Source organism: Hemiscyllium ocellatum, chromosome 3, assembly GCF_020745735.1.
Source record: "Hemiscyllium ocellatum isolate sHemOce1 chromosome 3, sHemOce1.pat.X.cur, whole genome shotgun sequence".
Taxonomy (NCBI): domain Eukaryota; kingdom Metazoa; phylum Chordata; class Chondrichthyes; order Orectolobiformes; family Hemiscylliidae; genus Hemiscyllium; species Hemiscyllium ocellatum.
The window spans coordinates 12,819,380-12,835,225 of NC_083403.1; the positions used below are offsets into that span (position 1 = coordinate 12,819,380).

The 15,846-nt window shown below is 41.4% G+C and overlaps 1 protein-coding gene across 3 annotated transcripts in view; it reads left to right on the forward strand.

Annotated features, from left to right (window-relative positions):
* LOC132830661 (serine/threonine-protein kinase MRCK alpha-like) overlaps positions 1-15,846 on the forward strand; it is a 565,530-nt gene that overhangs the window by 265,689 nt on the left and 283,995 nt on the right. For all 3 annotated transcript variants that reach the window (XM_060848487.1, XM_060848489.1, XM_060848488.1), the window contains exon 3: positions 15,341-15,424. In XM_060848487.1, coding sequence (XP_060704470.1) covers positions 15,341-15,424 — 84 coding nt within the window. The remainder of the gene's footprint in view (positions 1-15,340; positions 15,425-15,846) is intronic.

The following is a 15,846-nucleotide window of genomic DNA, read 5'->3' on the forward strand; positions in this document are numbered from 1 at the left end:
TATACTGTCTAACAATGGAAATTTCTTGACCATGCCTCCATTGATTTTCCAACTGTAAGGGAAAGATTTCATTCATTCCTTCCTATAGAATGCCAAACTCTGCCAGAAAGTTTGGCCATTACTGAAGTCAGGCAGGCTGGATTAATAGTTCCCAATTATGAGGAATTTTATAATTATAATTATAATTTTCCTTTAGAACAGATTGTATGTTTATAATGTAACATTGTGATGTACAGATACATATATATATATGTGTGTTTAATATAGTTTTTGTAAGTTTAGGATTCTGGTTTTTGAGCGAGTTATCTGTGAACTTTGTGTGTGTGAGTTTGATAATTACATTATATAAGTATTTCTGTTACCCCAGTAGTTAATTTTAAAACAATTATTAAGGCCTTGATAATTGAAACTATATTCACTGAAGTTTGAGAAATGAGGAGAAATCGCATTTTTACCTATACAATTCTAACAGGACTAGGCCAGGTAAACACAGGAAGGATGTTCCTCATCTGGGGATTCCAGAACCCAGGGTCACAGTTTAAGGATACAAGGTAGGCTATTTAGGACTGAGTGGAGGAGAAATATTTTCACCCAGAGTGTAATGAGTTTGTTAAATTTTCTTCCACAGAAAGTGTTTGAGGATAACACATTGTATGCTTTCAAGAAGGATTTGGATATAGTTCTTACGGCTAAAGAAATCAAAGGATACGGGGAGAAAGCAGGATAGGGTACTGAATTGGACGGAGACAGTGAGGTCTGCAGATGCCGGAGATCAGAGTTGAGAGTGTGTTGCTGGAAAAGCACAAAAGGTCAGGCAGCATCCGAGGAGCAGGAAAATCGACATTTTGGGCTGGAGCCCTTTATCAGGAATTGATGAGTTGGATGATCAGGGCTCTTGTTTTCAGTGTTCCTATGTAAAATTCTAACCAATCCAGTCTCTCTTCATGCATCGTCCTGTCATTCCAGTAATCAGTTTCATAGCCACTAATATTCTTCCTCAGATAAGGAGACCAAAGTTCTGTACAATACTCTGGATGTGGTCTCACTAAAAACCTGTATAATTGCATCAGGACATCCCTGATCCTATACTTTAACCCTTTCATAGCCATTATATCCTTCCTCAGATAAAGAGACCAAAGTTCTGTACAATACTCTGGATGTGGTCTCACTAAAGCCCTGCATAATTGCATCAAGACATCCCTGACCCTACACTTAAATCCTCTCACTATAAATGCCAGTGTACCATTTACCTTCTTCATCACCTGCTGTATCTGTATGCTTACTTTCAGCAACTGAAGAACACAGAAGACAATAGAAAATAGGGACACAGTTATGAAGGGGTGAAGGAGCAAAGGGACCTTGGTGTATATTTGTCCAGATCATTGAAAGGTAGCAGGACCAATGGAGAGAGCAGTGAACAAAGAGTACAATGTTATCAGCTTTTTATTAAAAGTAGAGCATTGAGCAGAAGAGCAAGGAGGTGATGTTGAATGCATTGGAGAGAATGTAGAAGTAATTTACTTAGAATTGATCCAGATATGAGAAAGAGGGGATTGTTTCCCCTTGGAGAGGAGAAGGCTGAGAGGAGATGTAGTTGGAGGTTTTAAAATCATGAGTAAGGTGGAGAGAGTAGGTGAGGTAAATGCTTCCTAATCAACAACTCCTGGTGCTCAAATCTGGCAACCCTGGCGAGCCACTGCTCCCCAGAGCTAGAAAATTTGATGGTAAAATGCAGTCCCTACTATCTGCCACATGAGTTCCCCCCCCCATCTAGACAGCAGTCCACATCCCACCCCAGATGGATGTGAAGAATACTCTGGACTTAAATCTACCCTGCTGCAAGTGTTCTGGCGACAAACTTCCCTGAGGCCTCATTCATTGTGGCCTACAACTTCAACCAACCAATCTCAAGCGAGTGCTGTCAAAGTACGACCAACTCCAGCCCCACTGGATGACCGAACATTCAGGATCACTGCGACACAAAGACGTCTACTGCTCCATCCCCCGCCAACACTTTGGAAAATCCGATCACAGTACTGTTCCTCCTCCCAGCCTTCAAACAGAAGCTGAAACGGGAAGATCTTTAACAAAAGGAAATAGTGCTGGTCCAAGTGTCTCCGGGACAGCTCGGTATCAGTGGACTGGACCGTGTTCACATACTCAGTGGAAATCTTAGACGAGTACGCTACCACCATCACAGACTTCATTCACAAATTCTTTGAACACTAATGCCAAAATAGGTCAATCCAGATATTCCCCAGCCAGAAACCTTGAATGAACCAAGAAATCCACTCCCCAGTGATGATCAGGCATGTAGCATTCAAGTCGGATCACCCAGACCTACATAGAAAATTCAGCTATGACCTCCACAAAGCCATCAGGGATACCAAGAGGCAGTACGGGACCAAGTTAGGGTCTACCAAACGGACTCCTGCTGCCTGTGGTCAGGCTCAAACAAGGAAATGGGATTCGAAACGAAGCAGAGAAAGATAGCAGACAAAGACACATGCCTCCCGGACATGCTCAATGCTTTCTGTGCTCAGTTTGAGCAGAATGTGCAGTGTGTCCTGCTGCGAAAGTCCTGGATACACCTGTTCTCTCGGTGACTGCTGCAGACGCCAGATCGGGCCTTCCTGAGAGTCAACCCAAGGAAAGTGATGGGCCTGGAAGGAGTCCCCAGTCGAACACTTAGATCCTGCAAGGACCAGCTGGCAGAAGAACTCACTGACATCTTCCAACGTCTCCCTCCTATAAGCTGAAATCCCCACCTTCTTCAAGAAGCCCATCATCATCCCCGTCCCTAAGAAAGCACATGCAAAGTGCCTTAGTGACTACCGCCCAGTGGCTCTGACCTCCATCATCATGAAGTACTTCGAGAGGATGGTCATGGCCCACATCAACTCCAGACTCCCAGCCTGCTTCAATCCCTTACAATTTGTTTACTGATGTAACAGGTCCACATTGGACACAATTTCCTTAGCCCTGCACTCGTCCTTGGAACATCTGGATAACAAGAACAACTACGTCAGACTCCTGCTCATTGACTACAGCTCCATCCTCAACACCATTATCTCCTCCAGATTGGTCTCAAAGCTCCATGGCATTGGTCTTGGCTTTGCCCTCTTTAGCTTCCTGACCCACAAACTGTAATCAGTGAAGATAGACAACTGCCCGTCCTCCATGATAATCCTCAATACTGGTTCCCCCTCCCACAAATGATGCATCATCAGACCCTTACTGTACTCCCTGTACACCTACGACTGGGTAGACAAATTCTGAATGAACACCATCGACAAGTTTGCTGTTGACACCGCTGTGTAGAACAGTTGTCAAACAATGATGAGTCAGAATACAGAAAGGATTTAGAGAGCTTGATGTTGTGGTGCAACGATAACAACCTCTCTCTCAATGTCGCCAAAACGAAAGAACTGATCAGTGACTTCAGGAAGAAAGGAGGAGACCACACTCCATCTACATCAATGGAGCGGAGCTTGAGAGGGTGGACAGCGTCAGGTTCCGAGGAGTGCATCGGTCAAGAAGACACAACAACGCTACTTCTTCCTCAAGCTACTTAGGAAATTCAGCTAGGCAAAAGTGAGTATCAATGTGGATTTCACCAGTCTCACCAGTTTCCTCACTTGCCTTCCCCCCACTTTACACCAGTTCCAATCTTCCAGCTCAGCACCATCCTCTTGCCCTGTTCCATCTGTCATCTTCCTTCCCACCTGTCCACTCCACCCTCCCCAGTGACCCATCACCTTTACCCCCACCTCCATCAACCTATTGCACTCTCAGCTACCTTCCCCCGGCTCCATCACCCTCCCACTAATGTTTCTACCCCCGAGATTCCCAGCCTCATTCCTGATGAAGGACTTTTGCCCAAAACGCGATTTTCCTGCTCCTTGGCTGCCTGACCTGCAACAAACTCTTGAACATGGGAAATTCAGCAAGTCCATTAGAACCCTCAATAGCTTCTACAGATGCGTCATCGAAAGCATTCCATCTGGGTGCATAATGACCTGGTATGGCAACTGCTCTGCCCAGGAGCGTAAGAAACAACAGATGGCATGATTAATAAGTTTGCAGATGACATTAAAATACACAACATCGTGGACAGTGGGGAAGGTTATCAAAAATTGTAACAGCACCTTGATCATCTGGGGAAGTGGGCTAAGAAATGGCAAATGGAGTTTAATACACATAAATGTGAGGTCTTGCATTTTGGAAAGTCAAATCAAGGTAGGAGTTTCATGGTGAATGGTAGGGCCTTGAGGAATGTAGTTGAACAGAGGGACGTCAGAGTTCAGGTGCACAATTCTCTGAAAGTAGAGTCACAGATAGACAGGACAGGGCAGTGAAGAAAGCTTTTGGCACTCTGGCCTTCGACAGTTACGGCATTGAGTATAGACGTTGGGAAGTTATGTTGCGTTGTACAGGACATTGGTGAGGCTGCACTGAGAGTATTGTGCTCAGTTTTGGTCACCTTGTTATAGGAAGGATGTTATTAAACTGGAAAGAGTGCAGAAGAAATTTACAAGGATGTTGCCAGGACTCAAAGGTCTGAGTTGTAGGGAGAGGTTGGACAAGCTAGGACTTTTTTGTTTAGTGCATATGAAACTGAGGGGAGATCTTATAGAACAGTATAAGATCATGAGAGGCATGGATAGGGTGAATACACTCAGTGTTTTTCTCAGGGTTGAGGAATCAAGGACTACAGGGCAGCAGTTTAAGGTTAGAGGGGAAGAATAAAAGGGAACCTGTGGGACAACATTTTTACACAGAGGGTGGTATGCATATGGAATGAGCTGCCAGCGGAAGTGGTTGAGGTGGGTATATTAACAACATTTAAAAGGCATTTGAACAAATACATGGATAGGAAAGGTTTAGAAGGATACAAGCCAAATGCAGGGAAATGGGATTAGCGTGGATGGACATTTTGGTCGACATGGACCAGTTTGGGCCAAAGGGCATGTTTCTGTACTGGGGGGCTCTATGACTGTAAGGTTGTGTGCACAGCCCAGACCACCACAGAAGCCAACCTTCCATCCATGGACACTACTTATACTTCCCTTTTCTGTGGAAAGGCTGCCAGCGTCATCAAAGACCCCTCCCACCCCAGTAATATTCTCCTACAACCAAGGTACAGAAGCTTGAACATACACACCGCTTCTTCCCTGCCATTATTAGACTGATGAACAGTCCCTCTAAGTTCAAGTAATGTTGATTTTGAAAATGTTGATCTTGCTTTCTGCACCTCCAGTGCAGTGTAACCTGTATCCCTCACTCTGTCCAAGGACCCTGTGATCTGCATGTCCTTGCTTACTATGATCTGTGTGTACTACTCGCAAACAAAGCTTTTTCACTGTACTTAGGTACACATAACAATAAATCAGATCAAATCAAGCTGTTTCCTCTTGGAAGATAAACAAGAACAAGAGGGGATAGACTTAAAGTGATGTGCGAACAAAGCAGGGGTGATGGGACAAAAAACTTTTCCTTGTCGCAAATTGTATGGAAAGTACTGGCTGGACATGTGATGGAGGCAGGTTCAATTCAGAGATTTGTTTGGATGTTTGTTTGGATAGTAATGGTATGCAGGGATATGAGGAAGAGGCAGGAGATTGGCACTGGATAGAGCTGTTTAGGCATTGATGGGCTGAGTGACCTCTTCAACACTGAGATTCTGATGTGCAAGAACATCTGGGACTCGTTGCACCTCCTCTTTTCACAAACTACCACCATTCAGATAATAATCTGCCTTCTTGTTCTTGCTACCAAAGCAGATAATCTTACATTTATCCTTCTTTCACTGTGCATTTGCCCACTCACTCAACTTGTCCAAATCCCACTGAAACATCTGTGCATCTTCCTCACAGTTCACTCATCCCACAGTTCACCTTCCAATCCAGGTTTGGATCATCTGCAAATTTGAAGAATTCCATTTAGGTCTTTCATTTAAATCATCAGTATGTGTTGTGAATAGCTGGAGTCCAGGCATTGATCCCTGCTTTATCCCATGAGTACCTTTCTGCTATTAGGAAAATGACCTGCGTATTCATACTCTGTTTCCTGCCAACCAATTCTCTACCGAGGTCAGCACACTACCTCAATCCCATGCACTATGTGCTTTAATTTTACATGCTAACCTCTTATTTGCAACCCTATGGAAACCTTCTGAACGTCCAAGTAAAGCACATCTACTGGTTCTCTCTTAGCAACTCTACCAGTTGTATCCTCAAGATAAGCTAATAGATTTTTTTAAGCATGGTTTCCCTTTTATAAATTTATGGTGAATATACAACTCTCTTAGATAGGTTTGCTTTCCAATAAGGTAAGTAACAGAGCTTCAGTGAAACAATGTTTACTGTCCCGTCAGTATCAGATGCATCTGTACACAAAGTTATCACTGCAGATGATTTTTGAGAGTGAACGCATGGAAAATGACTGACCCGGATGGAAACTCCGGCTATGCATTCAGATCCTGTGCTGACCAGCTGGCAGGAGCATTTGCTGGCATCTTTAATCTATTCTTACTACGATCTGACGTCCCCATCTGTTTCAAGAAGACAACCATCTTCCCAGTGCCAAAGAAAAATCATGCAGAATGCTCAATGTCTACCACCTAGTGGTTCTGGCCTCCATTATTATGAAGTGCCTCGTGAACTTAGTCAAGCTTCATATCAACTCCAGCCTTCCAGGTGGCCTAGGTACTTGGCAATTCGCCTACAATGTCCTGGTCCACCCATATCAGTGCAACGGTCAAGAATACACAGCAACACCCCTACCTACTCAGGAGGCTAAAGAAATTTGGCATGTCCACATAAAGTCTTACCAATTTTTATAGATGCACCATAGAAAGCAGCCTATCTGGATGCATCACAGCCTGGTGTGGCAGCTGCACTTCTCAAAACTGCAAGAATCTACAGAGGGTCATGAACACAGCTCAGTCCAACACACAAATCAGCCTTCCATTCATAAACTCCATTTATACTTCCCGCTGCCTCGGGATAGCAGCTAAAATAATCAAAGACCCTCCCACCCTGGTTATATTCTCTTCCACCCTCTTCCGTCGGGCAGAAGATATAAAAGTTTGAAAACACATACCAACAAATTCAAGAATAGCTTCTTCCCCACTATTATCAGATTTTTGAATGGACCTTTCATGTTGATCTGTCTCTGTCTGCACCTTCTCTGTGGCTGTGACACTGTATTCTGCACTCTATTCTGCCTAATGCACTTTGTGTGCTACAATCTGTATTATAGCATGGAAAACAACACCATCCACTCTATCTCAGTACATGTGACAGTAATAAATCAAATCACATCAATTTTTGTTCAAGACATTTGGAACCTTTTTTTCAAACTCAAGGGAAACACCCATAGCTTAAAAGGTGAGATGCTTGGTTTCAGTTTTACTTTAAATTTTGGCAGTCCTTGGAATAAGATGACTGTACAGACCATCTGAGAAGGGATATATTGTGAACTTTTTTCCTCAGAGTGGACAGTTAGTGTTCATCCCAGGCCACAGAATTGGGATAAAGCCCTGAAGAAGTTACTTAAAACTGGAAACATTTAAACATGATACATGCTAGCTGCATGAAGAAGCTATCTGCGGTTGTAGCCTCAAACTTTAAACCACAAGTGACTGAAGCCAGCTGAATTGTTAGATGGAGGGTCTCTAGTGTGAGTATTTCACAAGTGCTTTTTTTTGGTACTGTTCCAGGAGTGTGTTTTGAGTACTGTCCAAAAGCTGTTTCTTTATGAAGGAGTGTTTTGGGATTTTCTGTTTACCGTGTGTTTAAAAATCTTTGAACTTGTATTATAAGTAGATGCCTTGGTCTATTCTATTTTAGCTTCATTTCTCTCGGGAATAAATTAATGTTTTATTGTTGAAGCAAAATCTTCAGCAGTATGGGATGTGTTCCAGTGAGAGACCACTCCATAAACTCAAAACCAAATTAAACCATGATGTTTCAAGCCAGCTTTCTGCCTGGGATCTGACTTGCCCACTAACTGCATTAGCTTGGATCACAACAATATTGAACGATAAAGTTAATGTTTCTTTTATTTTGGTTTGATTTCCATGGCTCATGACTCTGGTGTTATAATTTGGCAGTATTAAATCAGTGTTCAGTTATTGATTATTTATTCCATTCTATGTGATTTGAAAAATTTTATATTTAGATCTGTTCTTAATTCATGCCATTTTTCCGTTTGAAATACTGAGTCTGTTTGGTTTATTGATTGTTCTCCTTAGAGACTACTGGCTAATTTTTTAAAATTTACATTTGAGAAGAAATCCTTTTGAATTTGAGACTTGTTCTTTTTGAAGATGTCAATCCTGCTGTGTTAGGATGTGTTGCTGAATAATTCTGTAAATCCATCTATTTATTTATTCTTCAGTTTCTTAGGATATAGTCTTTTTATGCTGAAGTTATATATTCAGTAGCGCCTTTCCATCTCTATAAAATGTTGACTGAATTTTCAAGATTATTATTTTTCTTGACAGACTCATATATTTGCATTTAATATTCTCAGGTCAGTTATTTGTCATGTTATCAACTTCCAGTCCTCTAACTGCCATTTTCTAATGTTAAGTTCATCTTCACTTAAGTTCCAGCATTTAAATATAAACTTCAGCAAATGGTCTTGTCAAGTTAAGATAACCAGTTCAGTCATTTGTTCATGTTGTAAAGTAAACTTTCAAAAATTGAAAGATAAGATGGAACCAAAATGAGAAGAAAAGTTTGTGAGCAATATTATGGGCGATGAACTAGTCATTTATAAACTTTTGCAACTTTGAATCTGTTCAGATGCCAGGAAGCTGTCCATTTCCTTTTTGGAATCCCTTAAGGTTTCCTGTTTGACTGTGTGCAGTGTCAGCTTGTTCCATTTGTTGAACCCTTTTTCCTAAAGTCATTTTGTATAAATAACCTATTGACAGTTTTTCTCCTTGAATCTATGTATGGTAATTTCCTATTATCCTGCACACCACGACACTAAAATTGTCATTTATAACTTTGCAATGTTTCAAGTGCTTTGCCTAGAATTATTCTGAAACTTATGAGTCTATCATATCAAGCTTCCTTTTCAAATAGAGGCTAAATTTTCATTTTCTGAACTCTGTGGTAAATTAAGATGTGGAAAATATCCAAAGAAGTCTATTGCACAGAACAAGTGTCCTTCAGCCCATCGGGTCTACATCAGTTAAAAACAAACACTTAATTATTCTAATCCCGTTTTCCAGCACTTGGCTCACAGCCTCGTATGCCTTGCATCTATATATTTCCACAAGACGGAACATCCCTTCCATGTGCACCCTGTCAGATCTTCTCAGGATTTTGCATGCTTCAATCAATCACATCTTACTCTTCTGAGCTTCAACCAATTCAAACCAATGTCCAATGTTTACTCATAAGGCACCTGCACAGTCCAGATATTAATATAAAACAAAGAACTGCTGAGGCTGGAAATCTAAAACAAACAAAAACAGAAATTGCTGGAGAAACTCAAGTCTTGGAACATCTATGGAGCGAATGCAGAGTTAATGTTCCTTCAGATCTCTGCATTCCAGATACAATTCCTGGATATGTCCTGTTCCAACATCACTGATGAATTGGTAATCCTCTTTTGGAACACCATTTGGAGGCAGTATTGAGGTTAACAAAGGCATTGAATGTACTCCATGTGGAGATTCCAATGTCTACCATCAAGAATAGGTCAGCAAGAACACTACTAACCAAGCTGGTCAAACATTCGAGGATGCAGTTACTGGATTTCGCTTGTAGCAGGTGCTGAAGGAATGAACAAGAGGAAAATTATACTTGGCTCGATCCTCACGGCTCTCCCTATTCAGATGCATCTCTCCGTGACAGTATGAATAGAATTGTTCACTGCCCAGTACTTGTGGATTTGAAGTCCCATTCTCAGAGTGAAGGTGTCATCAATTGTTTTGTGTGGCACTACCACTGTGCCAAATACAATAAAGTTAAAAATCACACAACACCAGATTATAGTCCAACAGATTTATTTGGAATCACTAGCTTTCGGAGCGATGTTCCTTCATCAGGTAACTGTGGAGCAGGATCATTAGACACAGAATTTACAGCAAAAGAATCTTATGATCCTGTTCCACAACTACCCGATGAAGGAGCAGCGTTCTGAAAGCTAGTACTTCTAAATAAACCTGTTGGACTATAATCTGGTGTTGTGTGATTTTTAACTTTGTCCACCCTAGTCCAACACCTGCACCTCCACAGCCTAAATATGATAGATTTTGAACATTGCTAATAACTCAAGACTGGACAACCATGAGGCGATGTAGGCTATCAACAATGACAGAATTGTACTCGAACATGATCTGCAGCTTCTTGGCGTGGCATATGTCCCACTCTAACCATAAAACTGGGAGATCAAACTTGGTTCAATGAAGAGTGCAGGAGGGCATTCATAGAGCAGAACTGGGCATAGCTTAAAAATGAGGTGTCAACCTGGTGAAGCTACATGTGCCAAACAGCATGGGTAAATAGCAAGTGATAAATAATTTCGCATCCAAAGGTTTAGAACTAAGTTCTGCAGTCGTGCCATAAACTATTTGTGAATAGTGGTGGAGAATAAACAACTCACTGGAGGAGTAGGCCACAAATATCTCCACCCTCAATGGTGGGGGAACCTAGCACATCAGTGCAAACATAAAGCTGAAGCAATTCAACAATCTTCAGCCAGAAGTGCTGAGTAGATGATCTATCTTTCTCTCCTTCAGAGGTCCCCAGCGTCACAGGTGCCATTTATTGCTCTATCAGTCTACACGTACTCATCAGTAAAGTGATGGAAGAGATCATCAGCCATGCAATCTTGCAGCTTAACAACAACCTACTCAATGACGCTGAGTCTCTCAGTTTGGGTTCTGACAGGCCTACTCAGTTTCTGGTCTGTTCTTAGCTTTGATACAAACATGACAAGGTGTTTAATTTCAGAGATGAAGCAAAAATGACTGTCCTTGACATAAAGGCCACATTGACTGAGTGTAGCATCGAGGAGCCCGGGCAAAACTGGAGTCAATAGGAATCTCAGGGAAATCTTTCCACTAAGCAGTGTCATACCTAGCACAAAGGGGGATGGTGGTGGTTGTTGTTTGAAGTCAATCATCTCAGCTCCAGGACATGGTTGCAGAGGTTCCTCAAGTTCGTATCCTAAGCCCAACCATCTTCAGCTTCATCATTGACCTTCCCTCCCTTCTATAGGTATGTGAGGAATAAAAGAATGACTAGGGTAGGAATAGGGCCAGTCAAAGACAGAAGTGGGAAGTTGAGCGTGGACCCTGTGAAGATTGGAGAGGTGCTAAACAAACATTTCTCATCAGTTTTCACTCAGGAAAAGGAGAGTATTGTAGAGGAGAAGAATGAGGTATGAGATATTAGACTAGAAAGAAGCGAGGTTACTTACAAACAGGTATTATCAATTCTAGAAGGAGTGAAAGTAGACAAGGCCCCGGGCCGAATGGCATATATTCGAGGATTCTCTGGGAAGCTAGGGAGGAGATTGCAGACCCTTTGGTTTTAATATTTGAGTCATTATTGTCTACAGGTTTAGTACCAGACGACTGGAAGATTGCAAATGTGCGCTTGTTAGAGAAGGGCATTAGAGATGACCCAGGTAATTATAGACCAGTGAGCCTTACTTCTGTTGTAGGAAAGGTTTTGGAAAGGATTAGAAGAGATAAGATTTATAATCATCTAGCAAACAACAATTTGATTTTAGATAGTCAACATGGTTTTGCCAGGTCGTATGTCACAAATCTCACTTGAGTATTTTCAGAAAGTGACCAAGCATGTAGATGAGGGTAGTGCAGTTGACATGGTATACATGGACTTCAGTAAAGCCTTTGATAAGATTCCACATGATAGACTGTTGGAGAAAAGGCAGAGGCATGGAATTGAGGGTGATTTGGTAGTTTGGATTAGAAACTGGCATTCTGAAAGAAGGCAGCGAGTGGTAGTTGATGGAAAATATTCAGCCTGGAGCCCTATTGTTAGTGGTGTGCCGCAAAGATCTGTTTTGGGACCACTACTGTTTTTCATTTTTATAAATGACTTAGACGCAGGCATAGGTGGATGGGTTAGTAAATTTGCAGACGACACTAAAGTAGGTGGAGTAGTGGACAGTGTGGAAGAATGTTGCAGGTTACAGGGGAACTTAGATAAACCGCAGAATTGGGCTGAGAGGTGGCAAATGGAGTTCAGTGCAGCTAAACATGAGGTACTGCACTTTGGGAAGAATAACAGGAAGGCAGATTATTGGGTCAAGGGAAAGATTCTTGGTAGTGTGGATGTGCAGAGGGATCTTGGAATCCATGTACATAGATCCCTGTAAGTTGCCACCCAGTTGGATAGTGCTGTTAAGAAGGCACACGGTGTGTTAGGTTTCATTCGTAGAGGGATTGAGTTCTGGAGCTGCAACATCATGCTGCAACTATATAAAACGCTAGTGCGGCCATACTTGGAATATTGTGTATGGTTCTGGTTGCCATATTTCAGGAAGGATGTGGAAGCATTGGAAAAGGTGCAGAGGAGATTTATCAGAATGTTGCCTTGTCTGGAGGGAATGACTTATGAGGAAGGCTGAGAGACTTGGGTCTGTTCTCATTGGAAAGAAGAAGGCTAAGAGGGGATTTGATAGAGACATGCAAGATGATCAGAGGATTAGATAGTTAGGCAGTGAAAGTTTTTTCCTAGGATGATGACGTCAGCTTGTAAGAGGGGGCATAACTACAAGAGGGGTGATAGATTTAAGACAGACATCAGAGGCAGGTTCTTTACGCAGAGAGCGGTCAGGGCGTGGAATGCCCTACCTGCTAATGTAGTCAACTCAGCCACATTAGGGAGATTTAAACAATCCTTAGATAAGCACATGGATGATGATGGGATATTGTAGGGGGACGAGCTGAGAATAGTTCACAGGTCGGCGCAACATCGAGGGCCGACAGGCCTGTTTCCACACTAAGTAGTCTAATCTAATCTGACACAAAGATTTCTTGAGTAATTTTCAATTAGCAAATAAATAAAAGGTTCAGTAGCTTTCTATGTACTGGTATATCTATGCTGATTTTAAGAAAGCCTGTGAAGAGAGCTGTTAAAGTTTTGACTGTGGTTGTTGAGCATGCCAGTGAAACAAAAACCTCACTACTCTGTGCCTTATGGTGTGAATATTCTCTTGTACAATACAGCCTTTATGATGAAATAATTCAAGCTCGCCAGAGTCCTTGATTAGGATAGATTATTGATCAAAACAAGATAACATTTCATGCTAACTGTTGGACGTTTGGTTCCAAAGGTAATGTTGACAGCTGAGTGGTCTGTTGGATTTGAACAAAACAGCGAACATTGCTGTATTTGAAAGTGATTGGGATTTTCTTTCTTTAAAAAGGACTCATAGTAAACACTGATGCACTAGCAAATTAAGGGCCTCAAATTAAGGTGAAATTATGTGTGATGAGATTCCATTTGAATGTTTTACAACATTAAACTATTGGAAAAAAGTGGTATTTACGGTAGATGGGTGCAGCTGCATTCATCTGTGATAGTCAAGAGTGAAGACTTTGTGTGAAGATTTTGAAGTAGAATTTTGATAACATTTATGAGCTACTATTGGAGTAATCTTACATCTGAATCAAAAGGTCATCAGTCCAAATTGCACTCCAGAGTCTTGAGACTGTAACTTGTCTTGCATTTCACTACAGGACTGGTATTACCATTTTCTGATGAGGCATTAAGTAAAAGTCATCACTGCTTCCTCAGTTGGATGCAAAATATTAAAAATTTAAAGAAGAGTAAATAGCTGTCAGCAAATGTTCCTCAATCAATGTCACATTTGCCTTCACAATACTGACTGCACTTTGAAAGAAATTCATTGCCTATGAAGAATGTTCCTTCGAATGATTTGTTTACTGCAATGTGAATCTCTGAGGTTGTGTTGAAGCCAATAGGTTGGTATACAACCAGTGTTTGTGGAATCTCCCAGAAGGCAGTACAAGTATGAAGGTTGCTTCTGAATGTCTTTGAAACATTCTAAACACTTGTTCTTCATTTGTTCATGGGATGTGTGTGTGTCTCTGGGAAAGCCAGCATTTGTTGCTCATCCTTTAATGCCCTCAAAGGAGTGGTGGTGTTAGTGAGTAATCGTTTTTGGACATTGTAGTTCTTGTCATATAAGTACATTTGCAATGCTGTTAGGGTGAGCGTTCCACTATTTTGACCAGGTAACAGTGAAGGAATAGTGATTAGTTCCCAGTCAAAATGGTGGGTGAAATGCAGAGAAAATTGCAAGTGTTAGTGTTCCCATGTGACTCCGTTCCTTATCCTTCAAGGTGATAGAAGTCATTGCTTTGGAAAGTGCTGTCAAAGGAAATTTGGCAAATTGCTGCATTGCTTTTCAGAAACGATACACATTGTGTGCCAATGATGAAGGATATGAATGTTTAAGATGCGGGTGAGGTGCCACTCAAGTGGCCCACAATGATCTGGATGGTGTCAGATTTTTGAAGTACTTTTGGAGCTGAAGTGAATCACTGACCTGACTTTGGAGATACAGTACTAATATCGCTGGCTCAGTTTCAGGACATTAAGTTGGGACATTCAGCAATAGTAATGATGTCGAAAATTGAGGGGAAATGGTCATTTTCTCTTGTTTCAGGTGGTCATTTCATAGAGTCATAGAGATGTACAGTATGGAAACAGACCCTTCAGTCCAACCCACGCTGACCAAATATCCCAAACCAAACTCATCCCACCTGCCAGCATCTGGCCCATATCCCTCCAAACCCTTCCTATTCATATACCCATCCAAATGCCTTTTAACTGTTGCAATTGTACCAGCCTCCACCACTTCCTCTGGCAGCTCATTCCATACACGTACCACCCTCTGCGTGAAAAAGTTGCCCCATAGATCTCTTTTATATCTTTCACCTCTCACCCTAAACCTATGCCCTCTAGTTCTGGTCTCTCTGACCCCAGGGAAAATACTTTACCTATTTACTCTATCCATACCCCTTATAATTTTGTAAACCTCCATAAGGTCACCCCTCAGCCTATCAGGCATTTGTGTGCCCCCAGAGTTATTTGTCACTTGGACATATAATGCTTCAGTACCTGAGGATTCAGGATTAGTGCTGAACATTGTGTAATCATCTTCACTTCTGATCTTATGATGCAGAGAAGGTCATTGATTATTGATAAGATTCCATGCAAATTCAAATTCTCAACCATTTCTGCTGATATAATTAAGCTAATTTATTTGTGACGAGCGCAGTAATTTGCACTATCTTGTTTTTCCTTTGTTGTAGGTTGCTGTTGTGAAGTTAAAAAACGTTGAAAAGGTTTTTGCCATGAAGATCCTCAACAAATGGGAGATGCTAAAGCGAGCAGAGGTACATTCATAAGGAGTGGTTATTATAATGAAAATACCAATTTTGTGATGTAGTTTTAAACTTACTTGGTTGAATTTGCAGTTGCTGGGACACTTCCAAATGAAATCTGTCTTCAGTTATGTGATGAAAAAGCAAAAATGCACTTTTGAGCTAGTTTGATGCTGAAGTGGTATTGTTGATTTTATTACATGAGTAAAACAAGCAAACCTAACCTCTAATACTGTACCACGACAATGGCAGAAAGATTGAATACTTTTTGTTCAACAAATGTAACTTTGTAAATAAAATAAAACTTTATAACTACTTAATTCACAGCCAAGAAGGGATTATTCTCCCTTCCTTTCATGAATTTTGTGTCTCTGTCAGCAAAGTCTAATTTAATTTGTGGTAATTAGATTGGGGTTGAACATAGAAACAGTAGT